Source organism: Osmerus eperlanus, chromosome 14 (assembly GCF_963692335.1).
Source record: "Osmerus eperlanus chromosome 14, fOsmEpe2.1, whole genome shotgun sequence".
Taxonomy (NCBI): domain Eukaryota; kingdom Metazoa; phylum Chordata; class Actinopteri; order Osmeriformes; family Osmeridae; genus Osmerus; species Osmerus eperlanus.
In genome coordinates, this window is record NC_085031.1 from 7,674,446 (window position 1) to 7,698,578 (window position 24,133).

The 24,133-nt window shown below is 39.9% G+C and overlaps 2 protein-coding genes across 13 annotated transcripts; both read right to left on the bottom strand.

Moving 5' to 3' along the window:
• Positions 1-480: 480 nt before the first annotated feature.
• On the bottom strand, positions 481-6,024 carry zgc:114200 (Gamma-secretase subunit Aph-1b-like). The gene is made up of 7 exons (XM_062478313.1): positions 5,485-6,024; positions 4,611-4,781; positions 4,146-4,219; positions 3,725-3,847; positions 3,243-3,370; positions 2,862-2,985; positions 481-2,134 (listed from the first exon to the last, which is right to left on the bottom strand). The coding sequence occupies exons 1-7, from the start codon at positions 5,595-5,597 to the stop codon at positions 2,106-2,108; spliced, it is 762 nt and encodes a 253-aa protein (XP_062334297.1). The 5' UTR covers positions 5,598-6,024; the 3' UTR covers positions 481-2,105.
• A 972-nt stretch (positions 6,025-6,996) lies between these two features.
• tpm2 (tropomyosin 2 (beta)) lies at positions 6,997-24,133 on the bottom strand. Of its 12 annotated transcripts, none has more exons than XM_062478305.1 (9): positions 23,863-24,133; positions 21,322-21,447; positions 16,800-16,933; positions 16,346-16,463; positions 14,866-14,936; positions 14,069-14,144; positions 12,865-12,927; positions 12,621-12,690; positions 6,997-7,214 (listed from the first exon to the last, which is right to left on the bottom strand). In XM_062478305.1, exons 1-9 carry the CDS (start codon positions 23,974-23,976, stop codon positions 7,132-7,134), a joined length of 855 nt encoding a protein of 284 aa, XP_062334289.1. In that variant the 5' UTR covers positions 23,977-24,133; the 3' UTR covers positions 6,997-7,131. The 12 variants fall into 12 exon arrangements, with proteins under 12 accessions (XP_062334289.1, XP_062334286.1, XP_062334295.1 ...); XM_062478302.1 differs by lacking the exon at positions 14,069-14,144 and adding an exon at positions 13,490-13,565 and having other exon boundaries at positions 23,863-24,132; XM_062478306.1 differs by lacking the exon at positions 6,997-7,214 and adding an exon at positions 8,782-8,879.

Genomic DNA, 24,133 nt, shown 5'->3' on the forward strand with positions numbered 1-24,133 from the left:
TTAAAATCACTGTACTGGTTGCCTGTTAATTATAGAATAGATTTTAAGATTATTTTACTAATTCATCAATTACCTCCTAGTCATGCACCTGAATTTATTAAGATGACACAGAGTAGAACCCTGAGGTCTTCTGGCTCAGAACTCTGAACAGTTCCAAAAGCCAGGACCAAGAGACATGGAGGCAGCTTTTAGTTTTTATGCTCCCAGCCTTTGGAATACTCCAGAGAACCTAAGAATGGCTGAAACGGACAATTAAGTGAGTTTAATAATATCTTAAGACATACCTCTTTAATATTGCCTATTTGATACTCTTTGATATGTATTACTGGCTTTAAAAGTCGGTGGCATAGATAGTCAAACGTGTTTGTATCCTCCCTCTGTGAAGAGCATTGTGTTGCCTCCTGGCATGAAACGCGCCGTATAAAAGGGTTTGATTGATTAAATGCACACCCCTTACAAAATGTTGAAACTGAGACCACATAATGGGAATCATACAACACAACTTTATTAACTACAAATGCTTTATCTGTGACATCAGATCCTTTTTGGCACAATTCTCTTTAACAATACATGTGTGCACAAAGTTTACATTTTCATTCTTCAAGCGTTGATGGAGTTTTAAACACTATAATAGTTTTCACAGTGCTTTAAAACACTGTATAGATGGAATGATGCACACTTGTAGAATATCACTTCACATTGGCCATAATGTGAGGTGTCTCATCACTGCAGAAAATACACACTTATTAAATATGCCTGCTGACTCAGTGATGTACAGCGATTGCTAGTGTACCAAACTCACACGGTACTTCTCTTTCATAACACGTATGGAACACATTATTGGATATGTGAGAAGTGAGCAAATCATAATACGAAGCAAAAGCATCTCAGTCAAATCTGGCATTGATAAATATTGAATACTTAAAACAATGAAAAAATCAATGATAACATTAGAATTAACTGTAGAATTTAAATATATGTTACTAATGATACACAGTACCAGGATTGGTTGGATTACAGGAAGGTTATTATACTAGCTGGTAAAATGAATGACTTGGTCAATGCATTCAATCAAAGGTACACTTCAAAATTTAAATACAAAACTGGTCTGCACAAGGGCTTATGCACAGCACTGATATAGCACTTAAAACATGGAATGATTAAAGTGATTCACTGCATCAAGATATAGTTACATAACTGTTTCAAACTTTTTTTGTGTGAAATCCAAAAAAGCTCATTATAACACATAAGATTATAATCAATCTGAAAGCATTCAATACTGTATGTGGAAAATGTGTCATGATGGCAGGGACACAGCACCTGTTTGAACACTACATTTTAACTTTCAATGTTTAAGGAAATCGTAATTGTCATAACCATTAAATCCTTATTTCTTCATTCAGATAGGCCTACCATGGTTTATTACTGGCCCATCTTAATAGTATAATGCATAAGACTGATATAAGCATGTCTCCTTTCCACAATTATCTGGTGGACAATGATGCCCCATAAAACAATAATTTGCATAAAAACTTTTGGACTTTAACACTTGTACTGTCTTACACTGTGAATATTTATATTTACGTGTCCTGCACGTGATTTTTACCACTAAAGATCAAGTTGAGAGAATGTGCTATTGTGTTTATGCTTCAAACAAAGCATCAAAAATGTATTTTTTATATTGTTCTTTTGAGCTACATTTATGTGTCCATCTTCATGCTCTTACTAGGTATTTTGAGTATTTATTGTGTGAATCGTCATTCATGAAATGAACAGGAAATATTTAAGGTAATCCTAATCAAAATCCAGGAAATTTAAAGCAGAAAAATGGAATACAAACAGAGATCCCCTGCATTCATGAAAGCTTCTGTAGTAATGTCTGTGTAAACTATTGTTAGGTTATTTACAGGGATTTCCCTTCAGATGCTTGCACTCACTTTCAGAAGAGTGGGCTGGGCTAGATGTTGCTAGGCCGACCCATCCAGATTAACTGGAGTAGTTCAGTGAGAAGAGTGATGTCTCATGCAGTTGGTCCAGCGGACTAGAGCACGTAGAGTTTAGATGTCCTTTGACCACTCATAAGAGTTAATATCAGAGGATGAGAGTTAGGAGGTGTTGACGTTATTTTTCTTACCTGTGAAACACAGAAAGAAACAGACATCATTATGGTTGGGGTCAGCCTGTGCTAAAAATGTTTTGCAGCATACACAATGTAGTCTATACGTAGCTTCTTTGAATGTGAATATATTAATGTATAGACATTAACACTATGGGATGAATGCCTGCCATCCCATACCAATCGATCATGTTAATTTAGTGCAATTAAATCTAAATTGAAATCACAAACTTGAGACTGAAGGATACACCTACCAACAAATGAATGTATTCATATGTTGGTATGCGTATTATAAAACATCAAATCTATGGACTTTTCAAATACTTTCCAGGCCCAATTCCCTTAAATCCATGGACCCAAGGCATTGTTTGAGACACAGATATCGTTGATTCCTGTTACAACACTAATATTTTTTTAATGAGAACTAGCAGGCTTTAAAGAAGCTCACAGACAACAGTTAAAAAGAAAACTTATCAATTGAATTGTGACGTTTTACAGTGATGGCAGACTGCGATCTCTTGCCTTCTTTAACACAGCAGAGCAGTTCGATTTCTATTCTTGCACAAAATATGTAAATCCAAGCTATTTCAATGACTCATGTCTATTTTCAAAAACTTTCAAGCCCTTGATTTTTTTCTCTCTCAAATTCACAAACTTTCAAGGTTATCAAGGCCCTGTAGGAACCCTGGTATGTGCATGTTGTGTGTGTGTGTGTGTGTGTATGTCAGATTATCAGACGTCTTACAAGTCCAGAGCAAGGTGAGGTTGTGCAGGCAGCCCCCTGAGGAGAAGAAGGCCCACACACCCATCAGCACCATGATGACAAAGACAGGGGGGAGGCTGCCCACATAGAAGGGGTTTAACAGAGACTGGATGGAGAGAAAGACCATATTTTAGTCAATCAAATAGGATAAGTCTGCCACATACTTCTGCCTAAATCCCACCTGTCTGCCTAATCCACACCACATAGCCAAAGAATCTTACAAATATGCCACATGACAGTAGTGTGTTCTGGCATCAACATGTATCCAAAAAAGTCAGACTAATTATAAAAGCATTTCAAAACATGTCATAATATGTGTATCCTTTGTATACACGCATGTGCAGGCTTTTGTGTGTGCCTTACCAGACCAGACACCACCAGGTGGAGGCAGAGTACCACAGCAATGACCCACCACCTTTTCTTCTCACAGCCCTCAAAGAAGACCACGCCCCAGAAGGTGTGGAGAAGAGTCAGTGCCAGGGTCATCAGAGCTACAGGGAGGTAGAGGTCACAGTCCAGTGCTGTTTTATTATCATTCATAATTTAATGATTTCAAACCCACATCAAGGCTGCACATAATTTTTAAGATATCATTTAATTGAATGGATTTCAAAATTCCACAAAGGGTACATTACAGGCTGATGGCTGGCTAATGAGAAAGCCATAGAGCAACATTTTAATATTGAAAGATTTTGGATATAGAAAAGATGGATCAATGACAATTACACAGTAATTAATCTGGACCCAAATCCATAACAAGGGAAAACTCTAAATACCAATCAAAGGCCAAATAGCCTATCCAAAAGATGAACAATGCAATGGTTATTGGTGATCTTCACATGTACCTGAGGTGATGAAGTAGTACTGGGAGTCTCCAAAAATACCCACAGTCCCTGGGCCCAAGGAGTCAGAGAGGGTGTTGATCATAGAGAAGGCGCCACTCATAATGCCAAAGCCCAGCCCAGCCACTGTAGAAACCACATCAACACAGTCAGCAGGGTTCCTACACACTGGCAGAGCAAGGGAGCTGTCAGGGAAGAACTCTGTACTCTGTACTGCAGTGTGTACCCCCCCCCCCCACGGCATGTCATTTCTGTCTACATGGTCGCCCCCCCCCCCCCCCTACTGTGTGGCACACAAGTCCATGTATAGATTAGTCATAATGTAAACACCACTGAAAGTAAATGGTCATAGAAATATGTATCTATTACAGAGGTCTGTCAATCAAACAATAGGTATCCTAGGGAATTAAAGATGCTGATATACCATAGGCCATTTGTTGTACTGAAATGGGTGGGCTGTCCTCTTCACTAATGGCTGCTAGTCCTTCAGTGGCTTTCCTGATGATTCAATGGAAAATATTTGAAATATTTAACATTTGGAAATTGACATCATAGGCAAACCATCTTTTGCATTATCTGTATATTTACACACAATGTAGCTGACAGAACTTCATTTATCTGTAGATTTAGACAGTCAACACAACTTGACAACTATATTTCACCGGAATGGTTTAATTCCACTAAAAGTGGCAAATGACTGACTGCAGTCTGTATATATTGTTTCTCAAATCAGTTTGTGTTTTGTAATATACCTTCTGGCAAACCAATATAGATGCATAATAAATGATAAAATAATGTTAAAATGGCCACCATAACCAGATGTCTTGCTTTTTTCATTTCCTTATCCTATCTGGAGAGAAAACAAAATAGAGAAAGATAGAAGCAAGACCTGAGGAGCCTGTAGTAACCGAAGCGGAACACCTCCTGCAATATCACAGAGAACATTACACCGAAAATAAGCAGGCCTTTCTGGAGAGTCTGGTCCTGGCCACTGGTGGCCTTCATAGCTATGAACCACACCAGAGAGGAAAGCAGGAGGGACAGTAGCCAGAAGAACGCCCTGGAAGACAAAGTAGTCAGATTTAGACATTATTCCGGAGTTAGGAGTTATTGCTGATGTGGAAGCCACTTCACTTTTTGATTATTAATAATCAGTTAATAGTCATTATTTTATTTAATGTATTTGTTTTCGGCGCACCTCAGTCATGCATTTTAAATGAGGCCGGTAATTGGGGTAAGGACATGTAGCTGGCTACGAGGACATCTCCTAAGACCTAGCACTAGGTATGTTTATCCTAGGAAATATGATATCCGAAGAGATATGTCCTCATCTGTTTTTTTTACCAGAGCAATAGAAATCCAGCGCAGGTAGAGTAACACGAATTTAAGTGTTTTTGTATGTTGGATCACTGTAGACTATTACATACCAAAAAAGCTTAATCCGTTTGGACTATGAACTCTTTGCCTATGTACAGCTAGTTTTTATGCAGCATTAGTGGCGTTGATTAAAGTGGACATTTGATTTAAGACAAAAAAACGCCATTACAGCAACTGCCATGAATGTGCTAAAGTAGACTCCCCCCAAAAATCAAATAACGTGGTTTAGCAAGGTTTTATTGTAAACTACAATGGTGGTGGTGGGAGGGCATTATCAGCTACCGGTACTGTAGGTGCATGGATCACATAGCTAGCTCCAACTACCTGTTAACTACTCAATGAAAAATCATCATTACACATAATATTTATATGTGGGTATATCTTACCCAGCGATTAGAATTATGACTCGTAATGGGTCCTTAGCGATTGTGAAGATGAACAGGGCGAAAGCTGGACCAAAGGCAATGAAGGAACACCCGAAAAACACTGCAGCTGTCATTTCAATCCAGTTAGGCTGTGGCTAGCATCAGAGAAAGTTTGTGAAACCTTAATAGCTATTGGCTGACCTAACTGACGTAAAAAGGTAAACAGGTGGTACATATACAATAATCTGCGTCGTCAAAATATTAGAAGCCTTCAATTTATTGTTTCAGAAGTCCCAATATCACTGGTTTAGCTGTTTTGGTGTAGATACCGTAGGCTAGCTAAGCACTAATGGATACTTCTTACACATCTTAAGCAAACTGCATACCGAGCTAGCTTGTAAAATTAAGTCAGCGTTTCCCGAAATTATTTAGAATGTATCAATTACTTTGTATAAAACTTGCGGCTTTTGTTAATGAAGTCCGATTTAATAGAAGCTAGCTACTAAACTATGATAATGGTTGCAACTTTGAAAGCGAAAGCACTTCCGGGTTCGTCTTCAGGTTAGCACTTATAAATGAGTGTGGGCGGGGGCCCTTTGGCGTTGGCATTATTGTCCATTATCAAGACAATCGTCTCTCCGACGAGCGCGGAGAGCTAGCTGGACGATAATAGGACCCTTTAATAAAACGATTTTTAAGACTTATTAATCAAAAGTTCTATGTTAAGGGCAGATAGTACACTGTGGAATTTGTCAATTCTACAAGCCTTTTCATTGACCAAATCAAAAGAATGACATTTCAAGCAAATGGGCATAACAAAACCGGATTGCTGAACTTGTTGTTTATGAGGATATCAACAGATCCCTTGGGAAGTAATTTTGAAACACTAACATGGACATTCATTCAAAAGTATTAATCCCAGATAAAAGACTGAAATAGCTCAAACAAGTAAATAGTCATTTTCCCTGTACAGATCAAATCTATACTAATGTAATATTTACTGTGAGCAATTTATTAATTAAAGGTGGCACATCATAATATAATGTATAATAATACCAGTCGTTTTAGAAATAATGTCTTCATTTAACACACACTTTTATCCACAGGGATGTATAGCACAGAGGGGATTTGAATCTGCGACTTCTTGATCTGCAGTCAAATGCTCAAACCACTGGGTTATACTGTCTGTTGTACATTTAATATTACAATACAATGGGTACGAATAACAACAGACAAGATTGCTGAAGAATGAAGCTAATTTAATCCTATTTCTTTACATTGACATCTGAAGTTGACCCAAACTTAAGACATGCAACATACAAATGTATAAATGTACAAATGTTCTGTCGCACAATGTCTTTTGTTTGCATTTACACCTGTAAAACCTATTCTACTGTAGTTGGTGAAGTTTGGAATTTGTGACTTGCATGTGTGCAAAAACCTTATATAAGATGACTCATTTCTACTTTCTGCATCTTATTTATCTCAGCTTTGACCACTATTACTAAACTACTACTAAAGCATAAAGATCAGTCACTTTAACAGGCAAGACTTTAATTATTTGGTTGAGTATGCATTAAAGAGGAAAGAGCCCCAATAAAGTGTAAAGCTTTTCAAATTTGTCTTTCTCCTTGTGGCTCTTGTTTGTCAGACCAGACAGAGCTCTGTTTATAGATTGTTGAGCTCCAGGAGGGTTTGGTCCAATGTCTGGTGCATGTCTAGGTTCTCTTCTTTAGCTTGAGCCAGTTTCTCTGGTGATGAAGGGGGAGACAAAAGCATAAGTGAGCACCAACTTGAGCCAGGCTTTGTCTGGCTCACAAACGACAATGGAATGTGACACAGTAAAATTTACAAAATACTTCACATACTGCATGTTTATGTAAAATACGAAACAAATAAAGTGGTCAGTAGAAAGAAAGAAAAAAAGGCAAGCGAATCTATGGCTGTTGTAAAGATAACCTGCAAAGTCAGATGAGGCAAGTCATTAAAAAGCCAGTCAGTCTAATCTACATCAAAAAGTGAGTCATCCTTGTTCCAGACTTCATTTAGGCTGGTCTGTCGTACTCTACTTGCTGGTGAAGTGCCATAGTGAGAGTTCCGCACCAATCCATTGAAACGAGAAGACAGTGCTTCCTGTGTCCGTAGAATGTCAGGTGATGCATTGGATTTCAGTGTGCACAATGACACTCTTATATAGAGGATAGCAGATGCTACTGGTTGTCATAGTATTCAATGGCCCAGGTGAAGGTAGATAGTAGTTAGAGCAATGAGAGTAAAGCTAGTGTGACTATAATTAGCACAATACTTAACACAATACTTAATTAGCTAACTACACAATCTAATTTCAATTGCGCTACATTTTCAAGGTAAAATTACTCCAATTTGCTTGAGGCCACCATGCAGTGAAGTCCAGGTATTTCAGTAAACACCCAAAAGACATCTATTAAATGTGGGTGTCCAAGTAAAACTGAGATACTACTGTAAATAAATTGAGGAAATTAAACTAGTAAAAGGATAATGCACTTAAATTTAAGGGCTATACATATTAAGAATGGATGCTTCTTGAACAACTATTGAATATAATCCTAGTTTAAAAAAGAATGCACAAAACAGGGTAACTTCAAACCTTTGCAAGGCCTATAAAGTCACATTTGGTTAACTATCCATGCATAACAGTCTGAGCATAATGTTATAAAGAAATACATAAAAAAAACTCAAACGCTTTGTGCACAAGTATGGCCATGTATCTGTTAGAGCAGCAGAATACCATGCATAAATAAACAGCAGGTCTTTTTTCTATACTTTCATGTGTAAACCTTAAAGATTTGTTCTTATTTGTTATTGTTAATGAACATTTACCGTATTGGTTTTCTTATTTAGAACTGTACTTTAGGCATTACTTGGTTAAAAACATAGTTGATTGTATGACATTTGAGATTGCTAGACTTGCTCTCGATTAAGCCCTCTCAAGGGTGACCAGTGGGAGATGCACGTGAAATGTAAAATTGGTGATATTTCCTTATTCTGACAAATTTGGAACCAAATATGAATGATTTGAGTCTACCAATGATTTTTTTTCCAATTATTATTGCTTTCCTCCACATAAAAACAAAACGAACTAAAAACATCCTGACGTCCTCTCAACAAACCAAACAAATCATCCGTTGGAGTACACCTAATCAACCCTTTGCCTAAATATCCTACAGTACTAGTTGGTCTCTCTCAACCTTAAAATCAACAGTAACAACCGGTTCCAAATTTTGTCAGAATATTAAGTGCACGTTCATAGTGGAATAGTGGAACAGTGGAAGCGAGTCAGCAAAAGGTTCAGCCTTAACAGCTGTTCAGCTCATTTAGAACAACCCTCAGTTCGTTACTGAGAATTCGGTTTTTGTCCACCTCCTTGTGATAGCGATCTGTGGCACCAGCAGAATCATAGAAAGCCAGTGTGAAGATATAGGAAAAGGGAGAGAAAAAGAAAGAGAAACAGGGAAACGTTAGTGCATTAAAGTTCACAAGGTAAAGGAAGACTAGAGAAAAAAGCTCCCCGCCCCTCAAAGAGGTACTGTACTTGACACTTCTTGGCTTGGTCAATTTACTTGACTTTCTGGAGAGCAAAGGCATTCATTGCATGACATGGAGCAATAGTGGGACACTACATTCAAACTTCCAGGCACTTTTATAATGGGGATATACACAGAAAAATTCTCAAACAAGTATGGTTTGAATTAAGAGCTAAAATTGTAGACTGATTGAAGGACAACTCACACATATGTATCCATCATTAAACAAAATTACTATTTTGGCAGAATTTTATGTTTGAATATAAACTTTTTAAATCAAACTTTATTTGAGGCCTAGTCAATGGAAATGTAGATACTATATTTAAAAGGTTGATTGTCTTTCATCATTTCTTTATTTGCACCAAAGGGACTGTAATGTTAAGTACAATCACACACCACTACAGAGGTGCTCTCAACAGTTGACGAGGAAGGTAAACTGACTGAAATTATCATTAAAAGTTGTGTTCATGTAAATACAGTTCTAAACAGCTTTTAATGTCATGTTTGATACGTTTTTGTTTCTTTTATATATCACATTCCAGTTATACTTTTAATGTTGTAAAACGGATATTCACATGGGTTGACAAAGTTTGTGCATACAGAAGTCCAAAACGTGTTTACATATTCCCTCGTCTTGCAAAGGCATCACATATGGTCTACTGCAGCCATTGAGGAAACCAGTGATGGTCCAATTTCAACTTGTATACGTTTTTTCATATAGCCAGTGTCCCTATTTTAGTATGCAGGTTGGGTGTATATATGGCGAAGCTATACCAATCAATTCAAGTTTTGTTTACTATACGATCTCCGTGCGTTAGGCACCTAGTTTCATTGTGATTACCTTCTTTAACGATTGCTCTGAAGGTATGTTTTATATTGATTGGTTTCATTATTATTATGGATTGATTATCTTTTAGATAATAAACTATCATTTTGCATTTAAAGTTACACGTTCTCCTTGTACGTATCTCTCACACTAAGGCCGTGAAAAGCTTGAGCTAGTTGGTTTGAAATGGCTATTACTGTTTATAGACATACACTTTTGAAGTAGGTTTTAACTTAAGGCCTCTGAGTCACTTTCAGTAGGGCTTTCCATGCTCTGAAGTTAATACCGTAGCCTCTGGGGGTCAACTTGCATACTGTCGCAGTGGATAAGTCCATATCCATAGTAGAGATAAACGGCTGATTTGTGAAAAAGCTTACTTTAAGGTTGTTGCCCTGATCAATTCTCACCTACATCAGAGATTCATGTCATTGATTGTTTAGCGCTCAAGGTTACAGGTAACTTTGAAATGCACATTTCAAAATTGGAGTCAGATATTAACGAGTCAATCTCCCTGGCATCAAATCAAATAATTTTTCAGTCGGGCACAAGCCCAAGCGTCTCCAACTCTACATCTGCATGTAGAGTAACCCTAACCCTGTATTAGAAATATGGATCACAGAAATCATAGAGAAAGAATCACATTCAAAGAAAATTGAATCATGAAAAAAATTGAATCAAGAAAATAAACACAAAGAAAACAGGAGGGTAAAGAGAAGGCTTTTGGACATTTATTACAGTGAGAGAAAGGAAAAGATACGAGAGTTGACATTAATACATAAATACAGAAGAGACAAACAAAGTCTAACCCAGATCTCCTATAGGTATCAACATTGTGAAAGACAAACCACAAAGTGGGTGGCTCGTATCCTAGGGGCTGTTTTGAAACTGTATGAGGATCGCTGAACAGTGCCAGTACCTTAGACACAACGGACGGGAGAGGAACTAAAAGGAAAGGGGACGTGTCTCTCTGGGTAAAACGTTGTGGAGTGCTCACAGCTTCATCCCTAAGGGTCTCAAGTTAGGGTCTCAATCTTGTAAACGTAGCATTAGCTTTTATGAATCCGATGTTTCTATTTAGAATTGTACCTTTCTCAACCAAGAGTGTTTTGCAATGGATTGATCGATCACAGTCCTGTCTGAATAGCTTGGGAATGAAAAAAAGACAGGACAGAGAGAATGCGTGAACCACACAGTGCCCGTTGGAGGTGGACAGCATCAGAGAGGGAGGTGGACAGCATCAGAGAGGGAGGTGGACAGCATCAGAGAGGGAGGTGGACAGCATCAGAGAGGGAGGTGGACAGCATCAGAGAGGGAGATGGACAGCATCAGAGAGGGAGGTGGACAGCATCAGAGAGGGAGGTGGACAGCATCAGAGAGGGAGGTGGACAGCATCAGAGAGGGAGATGGACAGCATCAGAGAGGGAGGTGGACAGCATCAGAGAGGGAGGTGGACAGCATCAGAGAGGGAGGTGGACAGCATCAGAGAGGGAGGTGGACAGCATCAGAGAGGGAGGTGGACAGCATCAGAGAGGGAGATGGACAGCATCAGAGAGGGAGGTGGACAGCATCAGAGAGGGAGGTGGACAGCATCAGAGAGGGGGATGATAAACAGGAGGAAAGGGAGCATCTACAGTGTTGTCATGTCGTTGAGAGCCAGGTCAAGCTCCTCACTGAGGGCCTTGCCCTTCAGCTTTTGAGCATACACCTCGTCTGCAGGGGGCATGGAAGGACAGAGAGGACAGAGACGCACAAGACAAGAAGAGAACAATGAGATGAGCAGATTAAGAAAATGGCTGAGGAAAGTAAGAAACTAAAGGAATGCTAAGAAAACAAAACTATTATAATCTATATTATCATGAAACAACATATAAATGTCTAAAAAGCTATCCGCAACAACCCACAAAACATCAAAGATGTAACACGCAACAAATGCATCAAATTCTGTCAAAATCCAATGAAGTTAGTGTATCAGATCATGTATCCTCAATACAGATCAAACACGGTTATCACCACACGTGCATTTACTTAGCCAGAATTGCTGTTGCAAAAGCTTAGTTTAGAGTCATGTTCTAATAAAATCAAACCAGGTCCCTACCAACTCCGGTCCAAATCCACTCAAGGTTAGCAGGTCATGATGCCTTTAGCATATCATAAAATTCTACTTGCAGTGCAATCCACTCTAAAACACAACTCATGCACAAGGTGCCAAACTATTAAAAGTTAGCCAAAAATGTGTCTATCAAACAAGTTTTGAGAAAAAGTCAATTTGAGTAAACAAGACAAAATGTAAATTAAAGTCAAGCACTTTTTTTCCAGTTGGGTTTATTCCCTACCAGATTTATTCGATTACATTTTAAATGTTGTGACTGAAAATAGTACCGCTAGAATATCCAATACTACGTAATCTGGTAAAAGTTTTATTTACCATAAACTGTGGTCATAATAAACTACAAATTATTATATTGATTTCCATTCCAACTTCAAGACAAACCTAGACTTTTGTGGTTTTTACAACATTTAAGTAATAATATACAGACTAAATGTGCCATATGGTTATACTAGAAAATTAGCGTGGCAAGTTAACTAAGATAAACTAATATAAAAATAGGTATGTAAGTTTTGCAACTGTTTTTCTTGCACCTTTGAGAGTAAGAACAAGTCCATCATGCTTAGTGAGTCTGACGATGCTGTTAGTGGCTTTACTACAGGGAAAGTACAGATTCACATTAGAGAGGAGTGGCACTTAATAAGAGCGTTTTAAGACATACCTTCCAAATCATCAATGGTCTTCTCAAGCTTGGCCACAGACCTTTCAGCAAACTCAGCACGAGTCTCAGCCTGGAACGCAACAGAGCACACGTATTTCAAATTGATTTTCACCAGCACCAAGAAGTGTCTGATTCCCAAAATACTTTCCCCCCCAAGCCTAACCTGCATCTGAATAGTTTATCCTTATTCCGTAAAATGGTGTATGATTTTATTCAACTTTTACAAAGGAAGACACAAACTCACCTCTTTCAGTTTGTCGGTAAGGACTTTGATTTCCTCTTCATATTTGTCCTCCTTTTGTGAGTACTAGAAAATAAACAACCAATAAGCATATTGACAAGTGAGCAAATCTTTGTCTTCCAAGAACTCACATGTATCAATCAATTAACCATACATACTCAAGACATTTAATTTGACCTACAGGACTGTCACATTGAGGTACAAATGTCTTTGCAAAGCTACTGTGTATGCTGTAGAAGTCTGAGTAGCAGATGCATTGTTTAAGTAAAAGGAGAGAGCTATATTGTACAAAGAAAAGACGGGAGCAACTTGATAGTATTGACCCAGGCTAGTGCTCAAGTCGTAGCATCATATCTTTCTCTAATACCTCACCATGTCAGGGACTCCATTATGTTCTCTTGTCTCTTAACACACAAGCTCTTGTCAATGCTAACTGACTACAGTATCCTTCAAATGTTAACATGTTAAAACAGTAGTAACGTCTACAACGACATGGCTGCAATTAAGGCTGTTTAAGACAGAGTGTGTGACAGAGAGTGTGTGTGTGTGTGTGTGTGTGTGTGTGTGTGTGTGTGTGAGAGTGTGAGTGTTCCTAAACTACACTGTCTCTGAACAGCTTCCCTCCTACCTTCTCAGCCTGCGCCTCCAGAGACTTCAAGTTGTTGGTGACATTTTTCAATTCTTCCTCAAGATCACCAGATTTACTAAACAAATCCCGAAAGAGAGGTAGGGGAAAAAGAGGGAGAGGACAAGGAGAGAGAGCGAGTTGAGAGGACAGAGGAAAACCAACGCCCGCCAGAGGGAAGGGAGTGTGTTTGCAGAGTGCATGCCATAAACCACTTACCTGAAGTTATAAGTCCAATAACTTTTCAACTAGTTTAAGAAAGGATCCTTGATGGACAGTATCGGACCATCGAGAACAGTTATGAACAGTAATTAAAATAAAAAAACGCATCTCTAAGGACATTGACACATCAAGGATCCCTCTTCATGGAATATTGCCTTTATGATTTGTAGGACATGATCCTCTTACATGATATCAGTGGCAGGAAAACCCCATAGAGTGCAAGTGAAGGGCACAAAGTCTGAAAGAAGTGTGAAGGGTAAGCCAAAGGAAGGGTGGAGGAGAAGGAGGAAGAGACTTGGAAGCAAGTCAGTGTTTGAAATCAGGCCCTAGAGCTCCAGGAAGGGGGAGGGGCAGCTGTACCTCTTCCTCTCCGGACATCATGGACTTCATATTCTGGTCCATTAGCCTAAGCTCCTCCTCCAGCTCTCTGACTCGACTGGGTTAGTCCACAGCCAGGGAGGGGGCAGGAGGGGGGCAGTGGAACCAGAAACAGGGCAAGTCCCAGGTGGAGGGGTTGTGGACGTGGTGGTGGTGGTGTATTCAGGCATGCATTACATGAAACACAAGGGAGAGAACACACACACACACACAAACACACACGCACACACATCCAGGTGCACACCTGTGGGTTAGTGTATTCCGTGTTCTCGCATTTCACACTTGGGGCGGTATGGTGGGGTTGGGGAGGTGTGTGGGAAAACTGAAACGACTAAAAGCAGCAGGTTGGAGACGTACATGTCCCAGGGCAAGGACACCTTCCCCCTCCACTGACACAAAGTGACTTGTGTATTATGTATGTCTATGGGACTACAAAGGAATGGAGAAGTGTATTGTTTTCTGAGAATAGTTGAAAACCTCCCTGAAATGAATGGGCCTGCTGTTCTTTAGTCCATTTCAGTCACTAAAACAGTCATGCATCTGATAAACAGGACAGTGGGTCCATGCAATAATATCCCAACAATGGATTTCAGATTCACATTTCTGCTTGCCAAAGGCTACGGCATACTGTATTAGTGATGGGTGAACCAACTCAAATTTTCACAGCTGAATGTAATTGACATTTAAATATCAAACCACAGTACCATCAAATGGCGCATAAATAAAAGAGATTAAAATGTTCTCAGTTTAGTGTTGATTGGATGAGGAGCTGAACTTACGCCTCTGCCACCTCAGCACGCTCCTCAGATCGCTCCAGATCACCCTCAAGGATCACCAGCTTACGTGCCACCTGCAGTCAGAAAAACACACACACGTGTTCACTGTACCATTTACAGTCTAGAGGTCCAATATAACAGAAAGGCCTAGCCCATTCACCGAACAGTACACTCATGTAAACAGGTGTATACAATCATACATTGAAGGTGCATTATTAAACTTTGAAATTGAAAGGGACGGTACGCATTCTGTGGTGCCATCCACGTGCCATTATCAAGCGTACAACCCCAATGACAACCATCTCCCAGAGTGCCTTTAAAACATTTGCATTTACATTTAGTCATTTAGCAGACGCTCTTATCCAGAGAGACTTACAGTAAGTACAGGGACATTCCCCCGAGGCAAGTAGGGTGAAGTGCCTTGCCCAAGGACACAACGTCAGTTGGCATGACCGGGAATCGAACTGGCAACCTTCGGATTACTAGCCCGATTCCCTCACCGCTCAGCCACCTGACTCCCGGGTTAAAAGGGGAAGTGCAATCGAATGCCTGAGTGTTATTAGCTACTGTGTAAGTAGGAGAAGAAGAAGGGCCAACAATGACAGGGCTGGGACTGTGGAAGTCAATTAGCCAGCTTCTTAGAGCCAGCTTCTTAGACTATAGATGTGATCTATAGTCACATCTATAGTCAGCCTATTCCTGCAGACTGAAATGTAGGACTCTCATGTGAATTCCAGAGACAAGCTAAGCTCTAAGCAGTCTGTAAACACATTACACTGAGAATGTGGAGTCAAAGTCAGACTGGCAGTCAGCTTAGTAAAGGGAGGGAGTTTGTAATTAACTACTGGTGGGTGGCGTGTATAGTACTGTATGAACAATACTGCTAATCTAAACAAGCTATCTAGAAGGTGTCCTGTTGAGTGCTGTTGCGATGAACTGTTGATGTCAAGCAATTGAACATTAACTTTATCTACAGTATGTATTATCTGTCTATGGGGGTAAGTGTGAATAACTGGAATCATCTCGTGTTTCATGTGATGTCTCCTGTCATTCCTGAAGGCAAGGGCCTGGACAAGGTTATTGCAAGTATGTAGTAGTATGCACTTCCAAAGGTTATTGCAAGTATGAAGAGTCAGGAATGTGATGTTAGCTACAGATGATAGGCCTGTTCTGCTCTGCTACACCATATGTAGCAGGCAAACTTACATCTGGTTAAGAGACTGTCCAGTTAACCTGGCTTCATAGGACATCTTTGAAGAAATACCTATGGGTGCTTATTTAAAAACACCTCATATGAAAACCTATTGCACTATGGCAGTTTATGTTTTAAACTACACAGACAATAGACACTAGCTGTAGACTTCCATGCTGAAATGGAGAAAAAAACTTCCAAGTTGAGCTTAAGAAACTTACAGCCAACCTCTACAGGTTCCGAAGCAGCGCATCTCTAGTCTACCAAACACCAGAGCAGAGGAAGACCCACCTCCTCATATTTGCGGTCAGCCTCCTCAGCGATGTGTTTGGCCTCCTTCAGTTGCATTTCCTGGATCTCCATCTTTTCCTCATCCTTTGATGCCCGGTTCTCTATGACCTTCATTCCTCTGGAGGCCAGAACAAAAAGGTTGAACAATTTGGACTGTATTGTTGTTAACAAATAACAATTCCTCTAGTGACACAAATAGCACATACTGTACATATACATTCTACTGAAAGGGCTTCCAAAGATGCATAGGGAGTTGTCTAAGCAATTCTCCCCTATAGTATTGTATTAGGTAAGGTTTGATTCCTTTTTTTTCTCAACACTTGCATAGACGAGGAGGAATCGAACAGAAGCTAGCTTTACTACAGTAAAAGTAAATAAAAGCTGGATCCTGACACAGCCTTAGATTAGATCTGACATGAGTTAAGTAGGCCAGAACAAGAGATGAAGGTCCCACCTCTCGCTTTCATCTGCCGCCTTCTCGGCCTCCTCCAGCTTCTGCAGTGCTGTGGCCAGTCTCTCCTGGGCCCTGTCCAACTCCTCCTCAACCAGCTGGATACGTCTGTTCAGGGATGCCACCTCGGCCTCTGCCTGTGAGGGTTACAAACAGAGTCAGAGAGGATAGACAGGAAAGCACCAAAGGGAGACTGACACATACCTGCTTAGAAAAGTATTTGATGCCATGTCAGAGAAGGTGTAGGTGTTTTGTGCTATAAAGTTCTTTGTGAGGGTGTATGTAATATGTTTAAGTTAGGGTATACAGTAGGTCTATCGTTATTTGAACCCCTCAACTGGACTGAGTAAACAGAGCATCGACATAAATACAATGTCTAGGACAAACATCTACTACATGTTTTGCACAGTACGAGTTGTCTGCTTCATGTATTTCTTGGGGAGTGATTCTATAATTAATCATTATTAAATGGGGTCAAATGGACATATCCTTATACAGTAGGACTGTCGCACTGTGTTGGCAATTAATTATTTATTAAGTTAGAGTTGGTCTGTAAGTTAGTCTAACCTTAAATAGACCAATTTTGGGTTGTCCAACTGTTAAATTTTTGCAGCATTTTAGATAGATAGCTATGGTAACAGTTACAGCATGTAAATGTTTTTGGACTACCTTTTTTTAAGCAAGCAGGATGGCAAACAAGTCTGGAAGAAATCCAGCACTGATAACTTGGGGAGGAACCTTGATGCAAGTTTATTTGTCCAACGATAATGGCCCTTGACCTTGTTAGTCGTACCGACCTTCCATCAAAAAACATCGGACAGAAGTCAGCCCTTGGATACGCGTTCAAATGAGTAAATCCAAATAAATATGTTTGTCCCAGCAACATGAAACATTGTACAAAACATTCCATTTGCAGATGAAATGTCAATTTTCCCATACTAGTTCAATCAGGTGGACACTGATCAAGCAGCAAGCAAGCCAGTCCATGACTAGCTGTAGATCACAGAGATGATACGACAATCAGACAAACAAGCATTCCATGTTTCCCAGAGGGATATTGATGGCAAAACAAAAGAACCACTGTCCCCTCTCCCCACTTCTTACCACTACAGTACTTCATTTCTCAGCAGAAGACAACTACCCAGACCCCCCCCCCCCCCCCACACACACACACACACTTTCTATCAAATCTCAGGAATGCAGTCCACAACACACGAAACAATTCACCCTGTTTAATACCTTACTTAATTAGTTTATTTTAGTTAAAAAAAACATACCAAATTACAGGCAAAATGACCAAAGATTACCACTTCACAAATACCTTCTAATGTCTATATAGATTATTAGGCTACATGACTGAGAACAAGAAGATTATTAAACGTTGTTTACTATTTTCCTAATTCACGAATGTGTGCATGGGGATTTCAAAATCTTTCAAACTAGTATGGTCATATTCCCATGGCAGGCAGGCAAACAGAGGTTGAGGTCCAGCTGTCGTGTTAATGGTACAGTGATTCAGGGTGGGCTGTATGGTTTGACCCAAGGCCGTTTCCCTTCAGCTGAGTAAAGTCGGGAAATAATTAACCTTCTGTACCCACAGAGACAGAGAAAGAGAGCGAAACAGAGACAGAAGGAGATGGGGAAGGGAGGGAACAAATTATCCTGTTTAATAGAGCTGGCTTCAGCAATATTTCCAATTATCTGAAGATGGTTGAATAACCTATTAATTCTTTCATGTTTAGTTTAACAGATTATAATATTCGGTTATAGACCTGTAACAACATACATTCATAAATGTATTCTTACAGAGCACCTCACCCTTGTCAGTTTGACACAAAGGGAGATCCATTTAACTCTGAGGTGTCCTCATGCAAAAGGAGGCACACTTCCTGTGTCAGCCTTAGACCTGTGTCCTCTTAATGTGTGTTAGTCCTCGCCAATCTATATTTTCATTCTAAATTAATACATGTAATGTTATGATATTTAACACCACTCAGAAATTGTATATTACACATGTGTTGTGCAATGACGTGAAGTTCAGAAGCCACTCGTTTGGGAGCATTTGTGGCCAGCACCCACAACTGTCCAGATAAAATAATTTATTAATCTTGTAGCCTAAATCTATTTATGTAGTCCTATATAATAGACTGTGGCTCATTCGCACACAGCGTAAATTACACTTTGTATGTCGCAGTATATTAACTGAGGAATGTAGCATTTGCCCTCGACAGAGACAATGTGCTGAGAAAAATTTGAGGACGTATTTCCACATTATATGTGAAAAATTGCAGAGCTTATGCATCCAGTCGAATAACCCGGTTTTATTCCTGACATATCTTACCCTTTCTCTGGCCTGTCTCTCCACATCCACCTCTCCTTGAAGCATTTCAGCACGGTCCTCCGCATCGTCCGCTTGTTGCTGAAGAGTCTGAATTTTTCTTTTCACGGCTTCAATTGATGTTAATCCTGCCATTCTGGATGCTACTAAGAAACAATGCAATTTGTAGCGATGAAAGATAAGACGGCTTTGAATTTGACGTTATAGCGGTGCCTCCAGCGTCAGCCGTATCATGGGATTGTAGAGTAACACAGCGTTTTATATCCACCAGTATCAAATTGGCACAATGTACCTGTGCAATATTTATTTGCCGTTTGCATCCATATGCAACACGCGAATATTACGTGTCAAGTGTAACTTGCTTGCTTACCCCTTCTTACTACAACTGCTATGCCGTTGGAATTTAACGGATAGGCACAAAAGTTACTATTTTCCTTTCTCCGCCTCCTCCTTTATCTTTTTGCCGAATGATGTCACAGGCTGGCCGCTTTTTAAAGGAGTAGTGGTCTAGATAAAAAACTTTGTTCCACGTCATACAGTGGTCGACGGTCAACCTGTCCATCAATAGGCCTACAATTTTTTGCTGTAGGTGGACTCAAGTTAATAACTGAGCGGTAGTCTTGTTCATTAGCTTAAACTTCAGGTTTTCTGGAGGATATTTGAGTAGGCTAATGTGAGATGCTCTGTAACATAGCCTACATTGACGAGATACAGTGTCTCATAGGGGTTGTCTTTATACCTTACATTTTGTAGTAGTGAGGATGACTATTGGTATTTAAACTGGGCAATTTGCAGGCTACATTTCTGACTCGGATGCAGTGACCAACTCAGTGTGGTACTGTAGGATTTATCATAATAGCTCCTGAATTGGTTAGAAGAGTGTGTACCTGGACATTTTCTTGGAAAGTTTGTTATGTATATTGTGACAAAAAATCCTGACCAATAACACCACAGAATGATTTATAGTGTAAAAATACAATGTAACTAAATGTTTACTTAAGAGTAATAAATCCTGCTTTTAGATAGTCTGCAATTGTTTTAGGGACGACCCTTCCTGTAGAACAGTAATATCATAACTGTGAGCAGCTTGGACATCATGTTAACACACAACACTAGAGGTTGGTCGTCCTCGTGTGCAGATCAGTGACAGTGACAAAGTAATCAAAGGAAGCCGATAAAGTCGAACCACAAGTTCATCAAATTCATTTGAAAAGCCAACATTTGCCCCAAGGTGCTGACAAGCTTTATGACGTGTTGATAGAATCTGATACGGGACGGGTTTGGCACTTTCTCCTCTGCAGCTGTCGACAAGCGAGTGTGGTTTCCACAAGGACTGATTGAGGGGCGGTTGGGGCTGTCACACGCAAGTCTCTGGTTTAGCATTACCAATGGTTACATGGTTAAGGTTACAATTACATTCATATTTTTGTTTAGATGGGGAAAGGGAATCTGATTTTACTTAGTTCAACTTCCACCTGGACCTGGAAGTGTGCTCTGGGGAAGTTGGATTAATATCACACATTAATATCCCTCTCCCAAATTGTGAAGTTAAAGTTTCTTCCCTATAAAAATAAGATTATGGAGAAGTGGAGTTCTCTGTAGGACAGGCACAGATTGTACAGTGTTGTTTAATACCACAAGAGGGAGACATATCATATTAGGTGTAAAAGTGTGATCATTTATTGGGGGCCAAGCAGTGAAGCCACCTATTGTGTTTCTACCTTTTGTTTCTTTTTCGAAAAACATTGCTGCTTGCAGCTATATTCATCCAATACTTTTATGTGTGCATTTTTGCAGAGTGTAATTTACTAGTACGCTCTAATGACAGCAATAGGGAAATTGAGAAAATATATTTGCGGTGGGGCTTGGAATCATTGTGTATATAGCTCCAAATGAAATAGTTTGATATGTCATTGTTTGGGTAGGCCTAGACTACTTATATCAGTAATGTTTAGAGTAGGCAGCAGAGTTGGTGGATGACATTTTAAGTCAAATAGTATTAAGATAAACAAAAAAGCTGAAGAGCACCACTGCTCCTTTTTTCTATTCACTCGTCACTGACGATCTCCATATCCCTTCAGTATGTCCATGTTTGTAAGTTTGATGGACAAGTAAATGGCAAGGGTGAGATGTTGTGAGATGTGCTGATGTTGTGACGTCACTTTGGTCTCTCCCCGTGTCACTTACGTCTGTGGCCTTCTTTTCTGCCTGCTCCAGCTTCTCTTGGGCATCCTTCAACGACTCTGAGTATTTATCCAACTCATCCTCCACTCCCTTCAGCTTTTTCTGGAGGCCCAGCAACTCCTCTTCCAGCTAGCACACACACCAAGAGCCACACATGTACAACGGCACACACACAACACACACACCAGGAAACGTCAGTGATCATTTTCAAGTTACTTTGGACTTTTGTTATTAAAAACATACACCAAGTATTTTTATAGATTTTTTTTAACAATTGCTGCTATCTGATCATATTAAACATAATACACATATAATTTCAGATATTCATATAATACATTTCCCTTGTTCCAGGGTCCATTGAAGGTTACCCCATCCTCCAGTCATGAGTCCTGCTATAAATCTACTTCTAGTGGCAGCTTGTTGGCATCTAGTGTTATGGAAGGTTAGGTGGGGGCCAGGGGGGGAATCTGTCATAGTCCCCCTCAGAGAGTCCACAGAGTGACTGTGGGCTACAGCTGGTGGTGTACCTTCTCCCCTTTCAACATGCGTCAAATAAAGTCCTGCATATTATACACAACCCTGTTAGACGAGGCCTAGGGCACAGCCCACTCTCATAAAAGTAACCACCTATTTATTGTACTCTGGTGACACAAGCAGATATGCTACTGTATATGGTCTTGCGCCTGCTAATGAAGGATAATATATCAAATGCGCTGGCCATACACCATATAAAGCCATGGTCATGTAAAGCGTTTATTATAGATAATTTACATCTGATTTAATCTTTAACGAGGTGAACTACAACTCAATAAGCGCTTTTTGAGAGAGAATTACCTCAGTCCTAATAAAAGCCTATTGTGAATGACAATGACAATGCATGAACTCCACCCCATGTCATTCTTTTATTACATCTGACAGATTTTGACAAGCTTTCAGGCTTCGACTATGCGTCTGCATTGTAGCTTCTGGGTCAGAAATAGCTCCTCTAGTCCCTGGGACATTCTCATCCCAGACCTGGCACTGGATTGGTTCTATGTGGTTTAAAGGGGGTGACATCTCTGACCCTGGACCCAGCTGTGACCCCTTCTTTGTAAGACAACAATTCAAAGAAGGTGCGGGTCTTTAAACTGATCACAGAAATAGACATGCCAGTATCAAGGCTGCAGTGAAGACAAATAGTGGTGCTGGTATAGGAATAGATCCAAGGTGTGTTCTTCCAAAACAAATACTTGTTAAGGCAGTGGTGTTATTTATAGACTCCATATGTTGCATGCTGAGCCCATCAATTAAATGCTGGGGTGGAGTGAGATGAAAATGTGTTGATTTAAGATTAGTAGTCTCTGGTGTCTGGTAACAAAACCCAAAACATTTTACTTTACTCCATTTCTAAAATTCACAGTCTAGAACTGATTGTATTGCCTTGGTATTGCAAACACACCAGAGACAAAGCAAATCTTCAAGGGTTTCTGGTTCCCTATCCACTGGAGGCTTTTGTGTCTTGACGACTAAATGGAAGTGGGAACTCAGAGCAATATATATTTGTCTGCTATGGAAAACAACAATAGAATACAATAACGAAGTGACCCAAGTATGAACTACTTTATCTATAGTAACAGCGCAGCCACCTTTAGCTGAAGAAACTGAGGTGTGGCCAGGCTTGGACTACACATGTTAAGACCTCATATCATGTAGACCTGACTTTCCGAAGTGTAGCAAAGGTTCTGTCCCCTTAAAATCGAACAATGTCAAGTTTAGCCATGTTTCCCCCCATGGATATTATAGTGTTCTTGACTATTCAAAGGATAAATTTGAAGCTGCTGTAGTCTTATTGTGTCTCCAAGTGTCAGTACATCATGGAAATCAGACGATGGGGGAAAATGTTGTGGACAAAAAGTTGAGATGTGACACTTTGGATTGGTTTCAGATTTGGGCTCAAAAACTAAAGATCACTTAGTTTGCAGTCATGTAACTGGGCATCTGTTGCTATCTTCAATGATGTCAGTTCTGTATAATCGCATAAGTTTTAAGGATAAAGAAGAATGTGGAAGGTCCAAATAATAATGGTCATTAGCTAATACCATGTCAGTAACTCTCCACTCCCTTAACTGTAGATGTACCATCCCAAATGAGGTTGGAGGTAGAATGTCTCTCCTTCACACTAGGCTCAGTAAAATTCCAAGAATGAACTTAATAAGCTTCTGACCACTCATCAGTGTGCTTTGAGTCAGGGAAACTAGCACTGGCTAAATAACCTCAAACGGTCCGGACTGATGTGTGGTCTCTTGGTGTCACTTGTATGGCTATTTGTCTCACCTATCAATCTACATCAGGGACAACCCTGAATGAGAGTCTATCTCAATTTTTGAAGTCCATACATAAGCAAATGCTACTCAAAATCAGGAGCAATAAATCACTTTCCATGCATTCTTAAGGGGGGGGGGGGGGGATTTCCACTGTAGCCTTATTATGAAGGGGTGAATATTTACCATCATTAATGCTAAAATGTCTTGTCTTGTGAAGAACTGTCCTACAGTGTTCCCATACCTGTTTGCATTTGTCCTCTGCCCCCTTTTTGTCTCCCTCAGCTTGTTCTGCCCGATCAATAGCATTCTCCTTATCCAGTTTCAACATCTGCATTTTCTTCTTGATGGCATCCATGGCTGCTTTTGGTGTTTTTTCCTAATACCAGACGAAAAGGGATAAGAGTTGGGAGTTTAGACAGACGCGCACGAGCCCCAGAGACGCAGATGACTGTAGTGCACAGGAGCAGCAGCACACGCCGAGTGATGAGCCAAAGCTTGTCCTGTACTGGGTA